This window comes from Bubalus kerabau, chromosome X (assembly GCF_029407905.1).
Source record: "Bubalus kerabau isolate K-KA32 ecotype Philippines breed swamp buffalo chromosome X, PCC_UOA_SB_1v2, whole genome shotgun sequence".
Classification (NCBI taxonomy): Eukaryota; Metazoa; Chordata; class Mammalia; order Artiodactyla; family Bovidae; genus Bubalus; species Bubalus kerabau.
In genome coordinates this window covers 88,797,003-88,819,140 of record NC_073647.1, presented here as the reverse complement: position 1 = coordinate 88,819,140, position 22,138 = coordinate 88,797,003, and the positions used below count along the sequence as shown (strand labels likewise).

At 41.2% G+C, this 22,138-nt stretch overlaps 1 protein-coding gene across 1 annotated transcript in view; it reads left to right on the top strand.

Moving 5' to 3' along the window:
- Positions 1–1,421: 1,421 nt before the first annotated feature.
- PGK1 (phosphoglycerate kinase 1) overlaps positions 1,422–22,138 on the top strand; it is a 30,211-nt gene continuing 9,494 nt past the window's right edge. The window contains exons 1-6 of the mRNA XM_055563171.1: positions 1,422–1,591; positions 7,890–7,940; positions 10,555–10,710; positions 10,821–10,965; positions 14,182–14,285; positions 14,928–15,047. Coding sequence (XP_055419146.1) covers positions 1,527–1,591; positions 7,890–7,940; positions 10,555–10,710; positions 10,821–10,965; positions 14,182–14,285; positions 14,928–15,047 — 641 coding nt within the window. The 5' untranslated portion in view covers positions 1,422–1,526. The remainder of the gene's footprint in view (positions 1,592–7,889; positions 7,941–10,554; positions 10,711–10,820; positions 10,966–14,181; positions 14,286–14,927; positions 15,048–22,138) is intronic.

Genomic DNA, 22,138 nt, shown 5'->3' with positions numbered 1-22,138 from the left:
TGTTGTCTCATGCTCTTTCCCATTTTAGGATCTTTGCATATCTGATGCTCCTTCAAATCTGTAGTGGAAAAATCTTCCTTATCTTTTTTGAGGTTCCGTGTTCTCATCTGTAAAACAGATAATAACGGTACCTACTTCAGAAAGCTATTGTGAGGAGTAAATGAGTCAGGTATGTTCAATCCTTAGTACAGTGTCTGGCATAGAGCAAGTGCTCAATAATTGGGAACTATTATTAAATTCAGTCTGTCAGATTATATGCTTGCTGATACCCTTGGTTGCTATTCTATCTTATGCAAAAGGAATTGCTTCCGACTACTACAGCAACAACCCAGGTGGAGTGAAATGAGTACTTAACGTATGCAGAGCTGATGACCAGGAGGCCAGCAGGCCCATCTGGGTCTCAAATTCAGACTCAGTTGGAAATAACTCCATGGAGATTTCCCAAATATGCATTGACAGGATTGAAAGAAACGAATGCTTATAACTTTGAACTTGTGTCTCAGTACCAGTGCACTATGAATTAATATTTCCTACATCTTACACAGATCTTGAGTGCCATGTGGAAAATTTTTGTTTCTGACTCAAATTATTTCATTCCAGCCAACTCTAAGTATGTTGGACCTGAGTGCCTGGTCCTGAGCAGTGGTATCTGTACTATACTATAGTTAGGTGTATGAACTCTACATCTTAACTGTCTAGGTTTGAATCCATCATTTACAAGACCAGAAACCCTAAGCAACCTCTTTGTGCATCACTTCATTCATCTGTAAAATGAGGATTGAGAGTTTGTGAGCAATGTGAGTTAATACGTGAAAAATGTTCTATGTGTTTGCCATTAGCTTTGCGTTGTAATCAAATCATTGCACTTATTACAAAAAAAGGTAAGCAGGGGTGAAAGGGAGAAGCAGGGCCTTTCCCAACTTCTGAAAGGTCTCAATTCTTAGAGGCACTTAGCAGTCTTACGGAGAATTCCTTTTGGGGGAGCCAGGAAAACAGAAATTTTCCACAAGGAGGTGTTATTTGCATCTATCCTGAATAGGGTTGCCGGGAATTCCATGGGATGTGGGGTGACGTTTTCCCCCAGGCTGCCATGGGTTTGCGGGGCTCTGCAGCTGCCTTCCGTGCGGCCGCAGGAACCCGAGCCGTGTCCGCCCCTCGGCGCCAACCGGCTCCCGATCCCGCCTCCGGCTGGCCCGGCGGCACCGCCTCCTGCCTCTGGTCACGAAAGTTCCCAGCCGCTCGCTGCGTGCTGGACGTGACTGGCGGCAGCTGCACGTCCCACAATCGCGCTCTCTGACTGACAGCGCCTCGGTGCAATGGCAGCCAGCGGGCGCCTTCGGGCCGCGTTCTAGAGCGGCCACTGGGCGCCGAGAGCTGGGCGCGGCGGCCGGAAAGGGGCGGGGCGGGAGGAGTGGCGACCCGGCCCGCGAGGTGCTAGGCATTTTCCACGCGTTCGGACCCTGAGTCGGTCTCAGTCTCTGCCGCTGTCTCATCCCCTGGCCTCTCGCTGCAGCTGAATTGCCAAGATGTCGCTTTCTAACAAGCTGACTCTGGACAAGCTGGATGTGAAGGGGAAGCGGGTCGTCATGAGGTAATCCTTGGGGTTCTCCCGCAGCCTCTCCGGCCGGGGCAGACTTCTTTTCCTCCTGCCTCAAGTGACCTTTAGCCCTACTCTCGGCCCCAAGGGCTCTAGCCCAGTAGGGCGAGGCTGGCCACCATTGTGGCTGAGGTTTTGCCCGGGTTTAACGGTTTCTGACCTCATTTTCCCCAGCCCAGAAACTGAGCCGAATTTGCTCTTTGCTGGGGTGGATCCTTCCAGGGAGGGTCAGATTGCGGGGATCCATTTTGCCCTCTTTTCTTATTTCTGAAGGGCAGTTCCGTCGCCTCCAGTTCTCAGTTGGTGAGGTGGGACCTGATGCTTAGCCTGCAGATCCCTAGGCCTCCAGTGAAGGGACCTTGAAAGGTCATTTGGATAGTTTTCCTTCCTCCACCACCCTAGACCACCCCAGACAAATGAGAAGCGGCCCACATTTCTAAGGTCCCTGCCCAAAGGGACATGTTTCCCAGAGGATGTTGATTTCGTTGTTCAGGAGCAGAATCCACTAAAGCGTTGAGGGTAGGAGGGTAGGAGGGTGAGGTAGGGTGGGGCGCACCGAAGGAGGCCCTGCAGAGCTTATGTAACAGGCCTCTGCCGCCATGTAGTGTCTTTGGACCACAGGCCTTGGGTTTTGCATCAGGATTGTGACACATACTGGGTAATGGTGGAGCAGGGTGTGGCTGCTCATTCTTGATGTTCTCTAACCGCACTCCCAGAAGTGGCTAGAGAAGCAGGATATTAGAATATTAGAAGTGGGGAAGGCTAGCCACCTGCCTTGGGATCTCTTACTCCAAACATGTGGATCCCTGGCCACATGGCTTCTCCCTTGTTTGCCAAAATTACTAGTATGATGTATGGAGTATTTACATTTCTCCTTTTTGTAACGTGTACATTCGTGCATGTCAGGAGCTAATTGCAGGAATTCAGTTAGGTATGTAACTGACTTGACTTTGATAGGATCCAAGGGTGGTGCTTTTGCCAGCATAAGGGCTTGACAGCATTGGGTAGTCTTGTCCTTTTAGGGAAGTGGTTGATTGATGGGCAGGCATGTGAATGATGTGATCCTTTCCCAATTTGGGCTGGTTCAAGAGAGGGCAACTTTTCTATATTAACGGTTCAGAAAGCAGTAGGGGAGCTCCCTTTACTTAAGGCTTAAACTAGGTAGGTGCTGTGAATTGGTGTACTTTATGGATGCCCTAAAAGTTAATGTAGCTCTCCCCTTCCCTCTAATTTCATTATGGCCACTATTAGTTTACAAGTGGCCTTTTCTGCTTTGCTTTGCAATAATCAGAAGAACCCAATAGCTTATGGTCATGAAAAACGCCTGGTGTCCCCTTTTGCTAAATCACCTAGTCCTTTGCAATCTGAACAGAGTAGGAATCACAGACATCCTAGTATTAGATAATGGCCCTGTCTATCCCTCAGATGCTTTTAAGAAAGATGGATAGAACTTATGAAAAACAGGACAAGTGGAAAGTGGCGTGCAGCTAGATCTTGGCTGCTAAGTCACTTCAGTCATGTCTGACTCTGTGCGACCCCATAGACGGCAGCCCACCAGGCTCCCCTGTCCCTGGGATTCTCCATGCAAGAACACTGGAGTGGGTTGCCATTTCCTTCTCCAATGCTTGAAAGTGAAAAGTGAAAGTGAACTCGCTCAGTCATATCCGACTCTTAGCGACCCCATGGACTGCATCAGACTCCTCCATCCTTGGGATTTTCCAGGCAAGAGTACTGGAGTGGGGTGCCATTGCCTTCTCCGATATCTTGGAGAACCTACAATTGCAGTCTGGGGCTTTATCTCCTCTCTTCCCAGGTTTGAGGAATTATCTGAGCTGGTTGAGAGTGAGACTGGAGGAGGTGCTTATCTTTTCTCCCTCTGGACCTAATTTGAAATATGTTTCTGCCGCAGGGCTCAAAGTTTCATTTAACACAGATTAACTGTAAGCCTTGAAATGATTAGCTAGTCCTGTTTTGCTGGTGGAAAATGACCTATCCAAGGTCACTGAACTAGCAAGTTGGTGGCAGAACCAGAACTAGAATTTGGGTCTCCTTGCCTACCAACCATATCCTCTAAATTCTTGGATGTAGTGAACAATGACAGGTTAAAATAGACCTTTTGTCGGCTGAAGGTTGCAGTCAATAATTTCCCCCTGTAATCTGGATAAATTCTACTTATCTGATTTGAGGACAGGAAGTTGCTTTTTTCCCAGATTATTAATGTAGCTCTTGAAAAGAGCTCTTGAACATTGTAGGATTGCTTTTTGCAAGAGTCTAGGTAGCCTTGCTCAAATTTCTTTTTGTTTTAATTGCCTTTATGTAGTGGTTGCTGGCAGTGTTCCGGAAGTGGAGCCTCCAGAGTAGTGGCTGCTTTACTAGCCTCCTTTCTTTGTCTTGCAAAAGGGAGCTGTGATGTTTAGGGCCCTGCTTTGAACTGCCAAGGGAAATTGACTGATTTGTTGAGGGAACTTCCTGATAGCCAGAAATCTCTGACTGGATAATTACCAGGTTGTACCTCAGTTTTTTAGGATTCCATTTGACTTTATAGACCTTGAATAAATTTCCTGTTTCATTTTGCTGTGTCATTTCCTTTCTTCCTCTCATAGGTTGCCAGTCATACTCCTTTGCTGACTGGTGAAGCACTTCCCTTTTGCTTGCTCTCCCTCCTCCATTTTTTAAAAACCTCACAGTTTTTCTCTAACCTGTTGTAACTTGTTAAGCAACAGCTACAAGTTGGTGTAGTGGAAGAAGAAACAGGGAGGAAAAACAGTAGAGAAGAAAAAAAAGTCTCAGAGAGTCAGTTAGTTATTAGTCACTCAGTTGTGTCTGACTCTTTGCGACCATGTGGTCTCCCACGAGGCTTCTCTGTCCATGGAATTCTCCAGGCAGGAATACTGGCGTGGGTTGCCATTTCCTGCTCCTGGGGATCTTCCTGGCCCAGGGATTGAACCTGGGTCTCCTGCATTGCAGGCAGATTTTTTACTGTCTGAACCACCAGGGAAGCCCTCTAAGAGAGCCATAATACCCCTATTTCCTGATCAGGGACAGTGAAGTAAGGGTGGGAATGGTTTCTTGGAGAGCTTTAAATGGAACTGGGCCTGGACTTCTGAGATTTCAGGTGATAGAGACTTGATATCCTTATTACAACTAAATTAATATTTTTAAGATTCATTCTGAAATAGTTATATGTTCACAGAACATTGCAAAGATAATATAGAGAGGTCCTGTGTTCACCCAGTTTCCTTCATTGGATACATCTTACATAATTACAGTACGATATCAAGAGTAGGAAGGAAGTTGACATTAGAATAAACCATATAGTTCTTTGCTGTTTTATAACATGTGTAGATTTGTGTAACTCCCACCACTATTCAAGATACAAAACTAATTTTCTTTGAGCAGCACCAAGATCTCCCTATGTGTCATCCTTTAGCATCTTGGCCCCTCTCCCTCCATTCCTAAACCCCTGGTAACTACTAATCTGTCCTGCATTTCTATAATTTTATTTCAATATGTTATATAAGTGGGATCACACATGGCATTTTTTCACCCAGCATAATGCCCTTGAGATTTATCCATATTGTTGTGTGTATCAGTCATTCATTCCTTGGATTGCTGAATAGTAGTCTATGGTATGGGCTTCCTGGGTAGCTGAGCTGGTAAAGAATCCACCTGCAATGCAAGAGACCCCAGGTCGATTCCTGGGAAGGTCCTCTGGAGAAGGGATAGGCTACCCACTCCAGTATTCTTGGGCTTCCCTGGTAGCTCAGACAGTAAAGAATCCGCCTGCAATGCCAGGGACCTGGGTTCAGTCCCTGGGTTGGGAAGATCCCCTGGAGGAGGGCATGGCAACCCATTCCAGTGTTCTTGCCTGGAGAATCCCATGGACAGAGGAGCCTGGCAGGCTGCAGTCCAGTGGGTCGCAAAGAGTCGGACATGACTGAAGAGACTTAGCACACATGCTTAACCTTTTGAGGAATTTCCAGACTGTTTTCCAAAGCAGCTGCATCATTTTACATTCCTACGGGCGTATGAGTGATCAATTTCTCTGCATCCTCACTAACGCTTGATGTCATTTTTTATTTCATCCACTATGATATGAGTGGTGTGTAGTGATATCTGACTTTGTTCCTGAGGCTGAGCTCAGGATTAAGAGAAATAGAAAAGGAAAGGGTGCAGATTTTACACAGGACAAGTGAAATGTGTAGGCCAGAGCAGTTTCTGTGGTGGAGTCCTCAGAGAGGAGATGTAAAAAGCAGAGCTGTTGTTAACAGTCTAGGAGATGATGGGGGAAGGTAATCCACAAGCAACGAGAAGAAAGTATAAGTCCTTTTCTCATCAGTAAGCTATGCCATGGCAGCATGGATAGATGAGATAGATTCTTGAGTGTTTCTAGAGAATTTCTTCTGTGTCATGGCTCTGGGATAGGGAGCAGCACTGAAGGGGTGGCTTGTGCTCAGCCCCTTGCTGTTAACCCTTTTGAATGTGGGCCTTCTTGGAGGCTGCAGAGGGTGGGGGAAAATGATACATGATAATGAGATACTCTATCCTCTTTGGAATGCTCTGAGCCTTGCTTAGGATATTTAAAGAAGATGCTTAGAATCAGAATCAAGTAGCCTGAAGTTAAGTAGACTGTTTCTTTTTTCAGACGCATACTGCTTTTATTTTTCAAGATTTTAAATAAAGTATTTGAATATAGAATTAATCCTTCAACTCATCTTTGGAAAGGTTGTTCTTCAGTGAAGTAGCGTACAGGCCTAGGAGACATAGGAAATTGGTGGTCTTCTTAGTTGGTTTAGGATTTTGTAATTGTCTGCCAAGCCTCAGCCTAAGAGAGGAAGGACTAGTGATGGAGCTTTATGGTCAGATACAGCAACAAGTCTTTTTGAATCAGTCACACCTTCACTGTTGTCCTTTGGTGCGTGCTGCTAGCTGTTTTTAGTAATGGTTGATGTGCCTTTTAGATCACAGAATCATGTTTTGGAGAAGTCCTCACATGAATAATAATAGTTACCACTTTTATGGCACTGTTTATCAGTTACTCTCCTAAGCACTTTGCAGATCGCTAACTCATTTAATTCTCACAATAACTGTGAAGTAGATACTATCATCTCCATTCTATAGATGAAAAAGAAATCAACTTAAAAAGGATCTTGGCAAGTGAAACCTTACAGATAGCTAGCCACCACACATCATTGCTTTCTAGGGGATTGAGGTTCCAGTCTGTCTGGAAGAAGGGGGAAGGAATGACAAGTTCTTAAAAATGATAAAGCATCAAGAAGTTGCATAAGAAAGGAAACTGCTATATTTTTTCCCCCTGCCCTGGCCGTGCCCTGTGGCTTTTGGGATTTTAGTTCCCCAACCAGGGATTGAACCTGGACCCTTGGCAGTGGAAGCGCTGAGTCTTAACCACTGGACTGCCAGGGAATTCCCTGCCTGTGCAGTCTTGATCACTTCTCTTCTGATTGTCTGTTTGTTAGGTGGGCAGGGTCACATGTTCCATCCTCTCAGGTTTTTTTTTTAAATTAAGTTTTTTTAAAAATTGAAGTATAGTTGATTTACAATATTGTGTTAGTTTCAGGTGTACAGAAAAATGTCCTATCAGGCTTTTAGAAAGAAGCTATCTTGTGGTTATTGACTGTTTTGCTTGAAGGATACTGTGTGAACTTAGTCTTGGACACTGGGTTTCTTGCTGGTCCTGAGGTCCCAGACTTCGTCCAAAACGAATGATACTCTCTTGGTGTGTTTTATTTTTCCAGTTTTTTTTCTTTTGAGAAATGTTTGCTTCATTAGGACCCAGAGATAATACCAGGGAAATCAGAATCCAGATGTGTTCTTTATAACCTTACCCTTCAGGCTGCCACCATTATTAGATAGTAGCATGCTGGGCCCACATAAAAATCTTTTTAGATGGAACTAGTTTCAGCTTCCCAGGTCTTCAGGGCTTGTTCCTGTGATTTTTTAAAATTTTCCTCTTAAAAAGTGTGAGATACATACCTAAAAGGGTACAAATCAAAAGCTCAAAGAATTATCACAGAAAGAACACATTTGTCACCAACATCAAGAAAGAGAACACTATTAGAACCCCTGAAGCTCCCTCTGGTGTCCTGTCTAAGTCACTACTCCCACTCTCTTCCACATGGCTAATCACTATCTTCTAATACTGCTGATTATTTTTAAGGTGACTTTTGAACTTCCACTTATTTAACTGGTTCACTAAAAGTACCTCTCATAATCTTTGAGGGAATGAGAATTTGATTGTGGCTCTGAACTTGACACTTTGTTTCTTTTTCAGAGTAGACTTCAATGTTCCTATGAAGAACAACCAGATAACAAACAACCAGAGGTAATGTCCCTGCTACACCCTGAGCTAGGTTTAAGATGTATGTGGATCTGAGTATATGTAATGAAATGGTTTTCCATTCTTATTGTAGAATTATGGCAACTTAAGCTGCATGATCTTGGCTTTCAACCAACCCACCATCTGGTTTGCTTTCTTATGACAATTTAGAAATTGAAAAAAAATCATTTTAAGAAGGTGATTTTTTTCCTCCTTTTTTTTTAATTTGAAGAATTTGAGGTTGTACATTTTTAAAGATTATTAAGGTTTAAGGTTACTTAGCTTTCCTGCAAAATGAAGAACTGTTCATGTAGTTTTACAAGCCCCTATTCTAACTGGCTCCCATAAAATCAGTTTTTGAGAATTTTGATTTAAGGGAAAAGACTTCGCAAGTAATACTTTCAGTTAGTTTAGGCTCTCCACATGTCTTGTTTAGGCTGTCCATGTCTTGGCTCCTAGATTCAGAAGCAGAAATTTTAAGTGATAGTATTGTTCTTGCTTTTGATTAGATTCTAAAAGATTTTTATTTTAAATGAAGGGTTTGAGCTGGAAAGGTATGTTCTAATGATCTAGGCCTGTGCTGTCTAGTAAAAATATAATAAAAGCCACATGTAATTTAAGATTTTCTAGTTGCCCCATTAAAAAGTAAACAAACAGATTAACTTAATTTTAATATATTTAATCCAGTAAGCTCCAAATAATCATTTTAGTATATAATCAATTAAAAATTAATGAAAGGAACATTTTAACTTTTTTGGTATTAAGTATTTGAGATCCAATACATATTTTACTCTTAGACAACATACCAGTCTGGCTAACCACATATCCAGTATTCAGGAGGTCCCTGTGGCTAATGGCTACCATATTGGACAGTGTAGGTATAGACCTAGAACAGTTTTAGATATTGGCCCCAGAATAGAGCCTGGCATTCTGTCAAGCATATCCCTCCTGCACCATAGTGAAAGGTCTTTGTATAAGCCATCTCTGACCCTTCTTGGCTTTTTTATTATTTTCTGCAACATACATAAAAGATTAGAAATATGCCTATCAAGGTATTTTATGAGTAGAAAGCAGAGAAACAAGTCTGAGTAGATCTTCATTTTCAGAAATCCGTGGAGTTGATAAATAAAATGAAGCATTAGAAATAATAGAACTTGACTGTTAAGGGAAAGCACTGAAGATTAATTTGGTTTCATTGGGCAAATGTACCTGATGAAGGTTTCTTGTTTATTTGGTATAATTGAGTTTTTATATCTGCCAAATAGCATAAGATAGTTAGAAATATAACTTGGCTTTTTATTATTCCATTCTTTGCTGAAATGTCATCTTATTAGAGAGACCTTCCCTGGCTACCCTCTCTAAAATCCCCTCCACCACTATTCTCCAGTCGTTCTTGTCACTGTACCTTGCTTTATTTTCTCCATAGTTCTTATCACTTCTGTGAGAGCAGAAATTATTTTATTCACTGTTGTATTCTCAGAATCTGATATAGTAGCTGCTACAAAAGTAGCATTCAATAAATATTTGTTGAATAAATAAGTATTTTCTTTGTTATCAGGTTTAATTTCTTAAGTACTGCCATGAATGGAAAGTTAGTATTGGGTTTGTAACAAAAATTGAAGTGTTTAAAGAAGTTAAATAAGTTTTTGGTTAAACTATAATTTAGTAAATGCAATGTGTTATGTAAACCACATTTTATATAATGTATTTATTTTATCCTACATAAAAAGTGACTTAGGATTTTGTAATGGGTACTGAAAAGTAACGTTTTTTCAGTTTTCCCAAAATTTTTTTTAATGGTTTCAAAATTTGAGAATTTTATATTTCTTCCAAAGTCAAACACTTAGGGTGTTTCAGAGGTCCCTAAAAGCACCCACATGTTTGGTGATTCACTAGAAGGATTCACTGCTAAAGTTTATTAAAGTGAAAGGATTCACTGCTAAAATTTATTAAAGTGAAAGGATGCATGACAGAATCAGCAAGCAGAAAGGACACAGGCAGAATCTGGAGAAATCCATGCTTAGGTTTCCCTGCTCTCTCCCTCTCATGACACCAAGTGTGGTCCTTTCTCCAGCAGTGAAAATGCAGTAATTGTGTGTGATATCTCTGCCCAGAAAAGCCCTTCAGAGACTCAACTCCCAAGATTTTTACTGGGAGCTGATCACATAGGTACTCTCTGTCCAGCAGCTACCAAAATTCCTTACTCCTGGAGGGAAGCAAGTGTTGAATATAAACCTGTTTGTACAGACGATCTAGGAACTGTGAACAGCCTTTGTCAGAGAACTGAAGGACCAGCTCAAAAGCCAAGTTCCCAGACACCAGCCAAGGGCCAACCTTGCAAGGAGGTCCTTCTGAAGACAGCAGTTTCAGTCCTGCTATATTAATTTTTTTTCTGCACAAGGTACAAAACATGATGAAATTGTATAACCCTAGGTAGAGGGTTGACATCCTATTAACTTCTTCCCCTACACATGAACCTGAGGACTATCACTGAGTTGCTGACAGATTTGAAGGAATTTGGAGAAGAAAGGCTTTATGTTTTATGAGGCCATGAATAAAATAGTTCTCACTAATTCTTAGGAGTAGCCTTATTCTACTTGCTGTCTCTTCTTGGTTGCAGGATCAAGGCTGCTGTTCCAAGCATCAAATACTGCTTGGACAGTGGAGCCAAGTCAGTTGTTCTTATGAGCCACCTGGGCCGGCCTGATGGTGTCCCCATGCCTGATAAGTACTCCTTGCAGCCAGTTGCTGTAGAACTCAAATCTCTGCTGGGCAAGTATGTTTCAGGCTCTTGTCAACTCTGTGACAGGAAATGTTGTCAAGTATGTTGTTGCTGATTCTTAACATTCAGACTGTTCAAGTGTTTCTGTGTCATAATCTCTCCAGGGATGTTTTGTTCTTGAAGGACTGTGTGGGCCCAGAAGTGGAGAAGGCTTGTGCTGACCCAGCTGCTGGGTCTGTCATCCTGCTGGAGAACCTTCGTTTTCATGTGGAGGAAGAAGGGAAGGGAAAAGATGCTTCTGGGAACAAGGTAGGTCCTGTGATTTCGACATTAGTAGGGGTGAGGAGGGCTGAGTATATGAGACTGTGATTGAAGAATAGAAGAAGCTCATGTTTATTTTGACACCTTTTTATTGAAATACATATATAAATGCACAGCCTCATGAATTATCACAAAGTAAGCACACCTGTGTAACCACCGAGGTCAGAGAATAAGATATTGCCAGCCCTGGAAGCCCTCCTCATCATGCTCAAGTGGTTTTTGAAATACCTTGGAAAGATGTGAACACCATTTGGGTGTAAGGGTATTTGGTGAACATGCTGCTTCTAATTGTCCCTTCGTTACACACCTGGCCTTTGATGTATGAAGATGTATTTTTCTAATAGTATGTGATAATATCCTATCAGAGTGTAGGCTATCGTTCCCAAGGACTGAGAGCAGACATTTACAGGTGGTTGTGGGGAGTGAGTATTCATGATATACCAGCTGTCCTTCCAGCAGAGCCAGTTTTAGATTTTTTTTGTCAGGGCTAGAACAGTTTTTATAAGCAGCAGGCCCTAGTGTATTATGGAAGAATAATCTCTATTCTTATTTAGAAGGGGAATTAACTTAAAGCTTGAACTTGTTACTTTTAAGACAGTAAATTAAATTTGATATCATTGGGGTTTTCTTATAAAAGAATCATGTGACCAGAAAAAGTACTTTTGTAAGTCAAGTGGAAAGGGACTATTTGAAACATTTGATTGAGTTAGGTAGATAATGGTCATGATGATATTACCTTGGGTTTAAGGCACTTTTCTTAAGTGTAAAGGATCTTTCTTTGAATTTCTTAAGATAAAGAATGACAGGTACCTTCATATTTAAAAAAAAAAAAAACCTAGGTCTCAGAAAGGCAGTTATTTGACTAAAGTTAGGAGTAGTAGTACTGTTGCTGGGCTTTATATGTAGCTCTGTCCATCAATAAGCAAACTTTATATAAAGAGTCAGACAACAAATATTGTAGGCTTTGTGGGTCATACGGTCAGTCACAACCTTATATGGTTTCTATTGGAACTAGTCAACTCTGCCATTGTTGTACAAAAGCAACCATAGGGGAAAAAACCAAAAAAATTTTAAAAGGCAACCATAGATACCCACAACATAGATTACCGTGACCTGACAACCAGGATTTAAGTATTAAATGATAGAGCATGATAGAGCTGGCTCTTTTGAGGATGATTTCGAATTTGTAGAAATTCCTATTTGTAGAAAGGAAGCTGGGCTTCTCACGTGGCTCATTGGTAAAGAACCCACCAGCCAATGCAGGAGCCTTGGGTTTGATCCCTGGGTGGGGAAGATCCCCTGGAGGAGGGCATGGCAACCTACTCCAGTATTCTTGCCTGGGAAATCCCATGAACAGAGGTGCCTGGTGGGCTACAGTCCATAGGGTCGCAAAGAATTGGATACAACTGGGCATGCATGCTACTGGAGATCAGTGGAGAAGTAACTCCAGAAATAACTGCCTTCCTGAGACCTAGGTTTTTTTTTTTTTTTTTTTTTTTTTTAAATATGAAGGTACCTGTCATTCCTTATCTTAAGAAATAAGAAGGGAATCAGAAAGCACCCTTTATACTTTCCAATCTTAATGTCTTTAGTATCTTGGGGAACAAGATGCTCTGAGGCTAGCATCTCAATCTCCTGTTGCGCTTCTGACATTTCTTAAGGTCATCAGAGTGCCTGCTTTCAAGCAGTTTCTTTTCTTAGCACTGCAGGCTCAGGTCTTGCCTTATCTTGCCTTTGGCATGGTCTTGCTACAGTAGTAGGAGTTAAATGCTGACCTAAAATCTGGTGCCCTTTTAGACTGAAACTCAAGCTGTTCAACTCTTGGGCTTAGAAATGGCAGGAGGCAAGTTGAGGCAAAACGTTATATACAGTAAGTGATGAACCAACTGTGCTAGTCTATGTCTTTGTGGGCAGTTTACTTTACATTTAGTGTTCAGTGGCTTTTCATGCTTGAAATTTTTGGAGCCAGCCATAAGTTCAAAGTGAATAAAAAACGAAGTGAGGCATGAACTTTTTCCTTTATGCAGGGTACCTGCATTATCTTTTAGGAGCATTCTCTTCCTTCTGGTTCCTGGCAGATAAAAAATGAGAAATAGGTTCTGATTATTACTAATTTTTACAATACCTTTTTCATAGATAGCTTTTAATTTGTGTCATTTTCCCATGAACAGTTCTTAGAGAAGTTATCTTCCCTTTTTAATAGATGGGAAAGGATAGAGAAAAACTTGACAAAGGTTACACGGTAAATTAGCGTCAGACGTGGGCCTAGACCCCAGGTCTCCTGCCATTTGGGCAGTGTTTTCATGACTACCCATCTTGCAGTCACCGGTGGCAGATAATATTCCATTTTAAAGAGATTATGGGGGCTCTACACTTTAGTTTTAGCATTAGTGCCCCTGTATTCTTTCGGCCACTAGAGGAAAGCCCATTCTATGTGACAGCCTCCTTCACTTCAATATATAGGAGAAGGGGAGTGGACAGTGACTAAACATCTGCTTTGATACTTCTCTGCCATAATCCCCCTCATCTGGCTTTCTATGCATCTTTGCTTTGTTTCTTACTGGAGACTCATTGTTTATCCTGCTGTCCTGCTTTCTTTCCCCTATGAAAAGGGTAGTATCCGTGGATAGTGAGCTGACATTCAAAGCCATATGTTTTACATCAACTTTCTGTCCTCTATCTTTTTTGTAGAAGTGTATTGTTTTCTCAGATGCCTAACTTCCAGGGAAAGCTATATGAATCAAAAGGAGGTTTCCATCTGCCTTCTCTGTCCCAGCTTGTCCTTGTTGCTTTCATGAGAAATATGTATGAGTCTTGGCAGCTAGCAGCTTGACACAAGTATAATCCTAAATTTTACAAGGAGAATATGTTAAAATGAAGCAATGAGTCAAGGAGAGAGAAGGATAATTTGTATTTTGTCCTAGGAGCTGGAGAGAGACCAGTAGGATGTGATTAGAGGTTAAGCTGTGATTTAGGAATCTTAGGCTTGCAATTTGAGGGAAGGCAAAGGAGAGCAGAAACATACAGAAATGAGCAAAAGATCTGGAATATTTGGAAGAAAGAATAGATCCTGTTGCTAGTTTTAAAAATTACTATCCTGCCAACTCAGGGTCTTTAGATATGTTGAAGAGGACTCTTGGTATGAAATGCTTTTAAGGTTTCTTTGGAATCATCAATATCTTCCTTTTTTGTTTTTCTCTTCAGATTAAAGCTGAGCCAACCAAAATAGAAGCCTTCCGAGCTTCACTTTCTAAACTAGGGGATGTTTATGTCAATGATGCTTTTGGCACTGCTCACCGAGCCCACAGGTACTAAAAGTTTTTTGTTCATTGTCAAACTGAGAGCATTATTTCTCTGTTTACTTAAGCAGCCAAAGCTCTGGAATGGTTTTGGAAATTTCTGTGTTGTATTGTGATGTTTTTGGATTCTATTTCTAATTGGAGCTACAAATAAAACTGTGGTTCTTGTTGAGTATCCCTGATCTAAAGATGAAATAAAAGTAAAAAATGTTGAGGATTGTGGAACTTTTTGTCGAGCTTTAGGAAGATGTTGTTCTGTCTTACTTCGGATATTTCATGGAGAGCTCTCCCTTTGTGATTGCTGTGGGAGCAGAGTCTTAGGCCATCAGTAGAAAGCAAACTGAGGAATCCTTCCCTGTTGTCATCACCTGGCTGATAATTTATTGTGGTTAAACCCTTGGCCTGAAGACTATTAATTGGGTACCTTAAATTCTACTTAAGGTAGTTGCTTTTCACTTGTTCTCCTTTATCCTGCATTATTAGCCAAAAACCTTATCTTGTACTTAAGTGTTTTGTTGTAGTTTGGGGATGAAAACCATGGTGTCCTGGTGTCTCAAAAGTGAAAGTATTTCAATGATAAGGAGAAGGCCTTTAGAATTGGGAGAATTGCTAAGGATTGACTAAAATTTGAATGTCTCTGTTCCTTTCTAGCTCCATGGTAGGAGTAAATCTGCCAAAGAAGGCTGGAGGTTTTTTGATGAAGAAGGAGCTGAACTACTTTGCCAAGGCCTTGGAGAGCCCTGAGCGACCGTTCCTGGCCATCCTGGGCGGGTACAGAGAACTCTTCAAGATCATGCTTTAAGTAGTGTTTTATACCTGGTTCAGTTCAGTTCAGTTTAGTCGCTCAGTTGTGTCCTACTCTTTGCAACCCCATGGAATGCAGCACACCAGGCCTCCCTGTCCATTGCCAACTCCTGGAGTCTACTCATGTCCATTGAGTTGGTGATGCTAACCAACCATCTCATCCTTTGTTGTCCCCTTGTCCGCCTGTCGTCAGTCTTTCCTAGCATCAGGGTCTTTTCAAATGAGTCAGCTTTTCGCATCAGGTGGCCAAAGTATTGGAGTTTCAGCTTCAACATCAGTCCTTCCAATGAACACCCAGGACTGATCTCCTTTAGGAAGGACTGGTTGGATCTCCTCGCATTCCAAGGGACTCTCAGGAGTCTTCTCCAACATCACAGTTCAAAAGCATCAATTCTTCAGTGCTCAGCTTTCTTTACAGTCCAACACTCACAACCATACATGACTACTGGAAAAACCATAGCCTTGACTAGACAGACCTTTGTTGAAGTGATCTCGAGTCTTTCCCATTCTATTGTTTTCCTCTATTTTCTTTGCACTGATCCCTGAGGAAGGCTTTCTTATCTCTCCTTGATGTTCTTTGGAACTCTGCATTGAAATGGGTATATCTTTCCTTTTCTCCTTTTCTTTTCACTTCTCTTCTTTTCACAGCTACTTGTAAGGCCTCCTCAGATAGCCATTTTGCTTTTTTGCATTTCTTTTTTTTATTGGGAATGGTCTTGCTCTCTGTCTCCTGTACAGTGACACGAACCTCCGTCCATAGTTCATCAGGCATTCTATCAAACCTAGTCCCTTAAATCTATTTCTCACTTCCAGTGTATAATCATAAGGGATTTGATTTAGGTCATACCTGAATGGTCTAGTGGTTTTCCCCATTTTCTTCAATATCTGAGCCTACCTGCTAGTAGGCCATAACTTGGGCTTCCTTGATGGCTCAGTGGTAAAGAATCTGCCTGCAATACAGGAGCTGCAGGAGATGTGGGTTCAATCCCTGGGTCAGGAAGATCCCCTGGAGGACAGAATGGCTTACCCACTCCAGTATTCTTTCTTGGGAAAACCCATGGACAGAGGAGCCTGGCGGGCTACAGTCCATAGGGTCACAAAGTGTCAGACATAACTGAAGTGACTGAGCACAAGCATGAGGCTATAAATTGGGTGGTTTATTGTTATTAGCACAATCAAACTGGGTGACTGAGGAAAATTTAATAAAGGGAGTATCTGTAAAGGTGTGGGTGGGGTTTAGGGAAACACAAAAGGGACTATACAGTCATCTGAGGAAACCATCATCACCACCCTTAGACCTGAAGGGCAAAAGGGAAGTGATGGTTACCAGAATCCAGAGAGGGTAGTTGTGTGGAGATGGACCTCTGATAAGAACTGTATAGCCTTTGGTCAAGGGATGGAGGATAGTCATCTAGCAGGGAAGGAGCCAGGGAAATAGATACTCTGATCTCATTTTAATTTCCTATTGATGTATCCCCTCTTACCCACAATGGGCTGCAACCCAGCTGGACGTCAGAGGGCAGAGGACCTCCTTGATGCAGTCTATGCAGGTCAGCCTCCTGGGACAGAGAACAGGGCTAGAAAGGATAGAAGATGGTTCTGGGGAGAAGAATTGGAAAGATCCACTATTGCCTACTAATGCTCATCTAACAATTTTTGAAGCACTTGAGCCTTTCAGATATGAAAACCTCCTTATATGTGTTGAATATATTATTTGGAACTCATTTTTTCAGATCCCATACCTTTTTATATTTTCTCCTATGGGGAAAAGTACTCTGAATAGTGATATGCTACTGGCTTAGTTAAAAGTAGAAATTTCAGTAGTGTAGGTCAAGAGACTAGGAGGATGCATTTTAGGTGATAAAGTAGGGACAGAGACCTGGGACTTCCTGGATAAGATCTTGTCACTTGGCACGACTATCTAGATAGCAGCCTCTTTATGGCTAGATGCTCCTGACCCTTTTATGAGCAGGGTATTTTTTTTCCACGGGACTGAACACACTCAGCATTTCCCTATGAAAGCTGACTCTGGAGTTGGGTGTCAATTTCAGGTAGCATAGTTGCTCTCCAGGCTTCATGAGCCCAGTTTCAGGGTCCTAAAAATAGTTCAGGTAGGTACTTGAATCTGTGTCCTGGAAGCATTGCCACTCTTGTGCACTGGATTATAAAGGTCAGCCTCTGATCTTTGCTTCTCTGGAGACTAGGACTTGAGTTTTGTTCTCAGTCCTTCTCTAGACCTGGAATATGGGAGTGAGTGCTACCTAGTGCTTATGATTAGGTTTTGGACTCTGCCTAAAATTGCTATTTGGGGGAAGTTTACATGGAGGGTTTTTTTTGGCCACCTTTCTTGCAATGTAGTGTCCCTGAGAACATTAATAATATAGGGGAAGAATTTATATTTAATTAAAAAAATTATTCTGTTGGGAATTCCCTAGTGGTCCAGTGGTTAGGACTCCTTGCTTTCACTGCCCAGATTCTACCCCTGGTAAGGGAACTAAGATTCCACAAGCCATGCAGTGTGGCCCAAAAAAGAAAAAAACCCAAAACATTGTTGTAGAAACATTCAAACATTATAGAAGTTGAAAGATTAGTATAATAAACTCACAGGTACCTATTACCCTGTTCTAATAATTACTGGCATTTTTGCCAATCCAGTTTCATCTGTCCTCTAATCCTTTTTTTGTCAGGAGTGTTTGAAAGCAAGCCTTAGATATCATATAGTTTCATTTCTTATACTTCTGTGTACATCTCATAGCTTGAGATTTCTTTTAAAATAACCACCTGTTAAACCTAACAAAATTTAAGAGTGTTATTATTAATACTGTCATCCAATACCCAGTCTATATTCAGAAATTCTCCGTCATTTCAGAAATGCCTTTTACAGTCAGTTTGTTTGAATAAGGATCCAAATGAAGTCTATGCATTGTATTTGGTCGTTGCTGCTAAGTTGCTTCAGTCGTGTCCGACTCTGTGTGACCCCATAGACGGCAGCCAACCAGGCTCCCCCATCCCTGGGATTCTCCAGGCAAGAATACTGGAGTGGGTTGCCATTTCCTTCTCCAATGCATGAAAGGGAAAAGTGAAAGTGAAGTCGCTCAGTCGTGTCCGACTCTCAGCGATCCCATGGACTGCAGCCTACCTGGCTCCTCCATCCATGGGATTTTCCAGGCAAGAGTACTGGAGTGGGGTGCCATTGCCTTCTCCTTTCTTCTGTTTGCTGCTGCTAAGTCACTTCAGTCATGTCCAACCCTGCACAACCCCATAGACGGCAGCCCACCAGGCTCCCCCGTCCCTGGGATTCTTCAGGCAGGAACACTGGAGTGGGTTGCCATTTCCTTCTCCAATGCATGAAAGTGAAAAGTGAAAGTGAAGTTGCTCAGTCGTGTCCGACTCTTCACGACCCCATGGACTGCAGCCTACCAGGCTCCTCCATCCATGGGATTTTCCAGGCAAGAGTACTAGAGTGGGGTGCCATCGCCTTCTCCATTTCTTCTGTTTAGATATGTATATTTCTCTCACAGGGAGGTGAAAGGTACATCTGTGTTGATTATCTTATTTCCCTCTTCTAGAATATAAGCTCCAAGAGGGTAGGGATCTTTGCTTTTGCCCAGTGATGTTTATGTTTCTTTATTTTTTTTTTATATTTTCTTCTTTTTTTTTAATTTAATTTTATTTTTTAAACTTTACATAATTGTATTAGTTTTGCCAAATATCAAAATGAATCCGCCACAGGTATACATGTGTTCCCCATCCTGAACCCTCCTCCCTCCTCCCTCCCTATACCATCCCTCTGGGTCGTCCCAGTACACCAGCCCCAAGCATCCAGTATTGTGCATCGAACCTGGACTGGCGACTCGTTTCATACATGGTATTTTACATGTTTCAATGCCATTCTCCCAAATCTTCCCACCCTCTCCCTCTCTCTCAGAGTCCATAAGACTGTTCTATACATCAGTGTCTCTTCTGTTGTCTCGTACACAGGGTTATTGTTACCATCTTTCTAAATTCCATATATATGCGTTAGTATACTGTATTGGTGTTTTTCTTTCTGGCTTACTTCACTCTGTATAATAGGCTCCAGTTTCATCCACCTCATTAGAACTGATTCAAATGTATTCTTTTTAATGGCTGAGTAATACTCCATTGTGTATATGTACCACAGCTTTCTTATCCATTCATCTGCTGATGGACATCTAGGTTGCTTCCATGTCCTGGCTATTATAAACTGCTGCGATGAACACTGGGGTACACATGTCTCTTTCCCTTCTGGTTTCCTCAGTGTGTATGCCCAGCAGTGGGATTGCTGGATCATAAGGCAGTTCTATTTCCAGTTTTTGAAGGAATCTCCACACTGTTCTCCATAGTGGCTGTACTAGTTTGCATTCCCACCAACAGTGTAAGAGGGTTCCCTTTTCTCCACACCCTCTCCAGCATTTATTACTTGTAGACTTTTGGATCGCAGCCATTCTGACTGGTGTGAAATGGTACCTCATAGTGGTTTTGATTTGCATTTCTCTGATAATGAGTGATGTTGAGCATCTTTTCATGTGTTTGTTAGCCATCTGTATGTCTTCTTTGGAGAAATGTCTATTTAGTTCTTTGGCCCATTTTTTTATTGGGTCATTTATTTTTCTGGAGTTGAGCTGTAGGAGTTGCTTGTATATTCTCGAGATTAGTTGTTTGTCAGTTGCTTCATTTGCTATTATCTTCTCCCATTCTGAAGGCTGTCTTTTCACCTTGCTAATAGTTTCCTTTGATGTGCAGAAGCTTTTAAGGTTAATTAGGTCCCATTTGTTTATTTTTGCTTTTATTTCCAATATTCTGGGAGGTGGGTCATAGAGGATCCTGCTGTGATGTATGTCAGAGAGTGTTTTGCCTATGTTCTCCTCTAGGAGTTTTATAGTTTCTGGTCTTACGTTGAGATCTTTAATCCATTTTGAGTTTATTTTTGTGTATGGTGTTAGAAAATGTTCTAGTTTCATTCTTTTACAAGTGGTTGACCAGTTTTCCCAGCACCACTTGTTAAAGAGATTGTCTTTAATCCATTGTATATTCTTGCCTCCTTTGTCAAAGATAAGGTGTCCATATGTGCATGGATTAATCTCTGGGCTTTCTATTTTGTTCCATTGATCTATATTTCTGTCTTTGTGCCAGTACCATACTGTCTTGATGACTGTGGCTTTGTAGTAGAGCCTGAAGTCAGGCAGGTTGATTCCTCCAGGTCCATTCTTCTTTCTCAAGATCGCTTTGGCTATTCGAGGTTTTTTGTAGTTCCATACAAATTGTGAAATTATTTGTTCTAGCTCTGTGAAGAATGCTGTTGGTAGCTTGATAGGGATTGCATTGAATCTATAGATTGCTTTGGGTAGTATACTCATTTTCACTATATTGATTCTTCCAATCCATGAACATGGTATATTTCTCCATCTGTTAGTGTCCTCTTTGATTTCTTTCACCAGTGTTTTATAGTTTTCTATATATAGGTCTTTAGTTTCTTTAGGTAGATATATTCCTAAGTATTTTATTCTTTCCGTTGCAATGGTGAATGGAATTGTTTCCTTAATTTCTCTTTCTGTTTTCTCATTATTAGTGTATAAGAATGCAAGTGATTTCTGTGTGTTGATTTTATATCCTGCAACTTTACTATAGTCATTGATTAGTTCTAGTAATTTTCTGGTGGAGTCTTTAGGGTTTTCTATGTAGAAGATCATGTCATCTGCAAACAGTGAGAGCTTTACTTCTTCTTTTCCAATTTGGATTCCTTGTATTTCTTTTTCTGCTCTGATTGCTGTGGCCAAAACTTCCAAAACTATGTTGAATAGTAATGGTGAAAGTGGGCACCCTTGTCTCGTTCCTGACTTTAGAGGAAATGCTTTCAATTTTTCACCATTGAGGATAATGTTTGCTGTGGGTTTGTCATATATAGCTTTTATTATGTTGAGGTATGTTCCTTCTATTCCTGCTTTCTGGAGAGTTTTTATCATAAATGGATGTTGAATTTTGTCAAAGGCTTTCTCTGCATCTATTGAGATAATCATATGGTTTTTATTTTTCAATGTGTTAATGTGGTGTATTACATTGATTGATTTGCGGATATTGAAGAATCCTTGCATCCCTGGGATAAAGCCCACTTGGTCATGGTGTATGATCTTTTTAATGTGTTGTTGGATTCTGATTGCTAGAATTTTGTTAAGGATTTTTGCATCTATGTTCCTCAGTGATATTGGCCTGTAGTTTTCTTTTTTTGTGGGATCTTTGTCAGGTTTTGGTATTAGGGTGATGGTGGCCTCATAGAATGAGTTTGGAAGTTTACCATCCTCTGCAATTTTCTGGAAGAGTTTGAGCAGGATAGGTGTTAGCTCTTCTCTAAATTTTTGGTAGAATTCAGCTGTGAAACCGTCTGGACCTGGGCTTTTGTTTGCTGGAAGACTTTTGATTACAGTTTCAATTTCCGTGCTTGTGATGGGTCTGTTAAGATTTTCTATTTCTTCCTGGCCGAGTTTTGGAAAGTTGTACTTTTCTAAGAATTTGTCCATTTCTTCCCTGTTGTCCATTTTATTGGCATATAATTGTTGATAGTACTCTCTTATGATCCTTTGTATTTCTGTGTTGTCTGTTGTGATCTCTCCATTTTCATTTCTAATTTTATTGATTTGATTTTTCTCCCTTTGTTTCTTGATGAGTCTGGCTAATGGTTTGTCAATTTTATTTATCCTTTCAAAAAACCAGCTTTTGGTTTTGTTGATTTTTGCTATGACCTCTTTTGTTTCTTTTGCATTTATTTCTGCTCTAAGTTTTAAGATTTCTTTCCTTCTACTAACCCTGGGGTTCTTCATTTCTTCCTTTTCTAGTTGCTTTAGGTGTAGAGTTAGGTTATTTATTCGACTTTTTTCTTGTTTCTTGAGGTGTGCCTGTATTGCTATGAACTTTCCCCTTAGGACTGCTTTTACCGTGTCCCACAGGTTTTGGGTTGTTGTGTTTTCATTTTCATTCGTTTCTATGCAAATTTTGATTTCTTTTTTGATTTCTTCTGTGATTTGTTGGTTATTCAGCAGCGT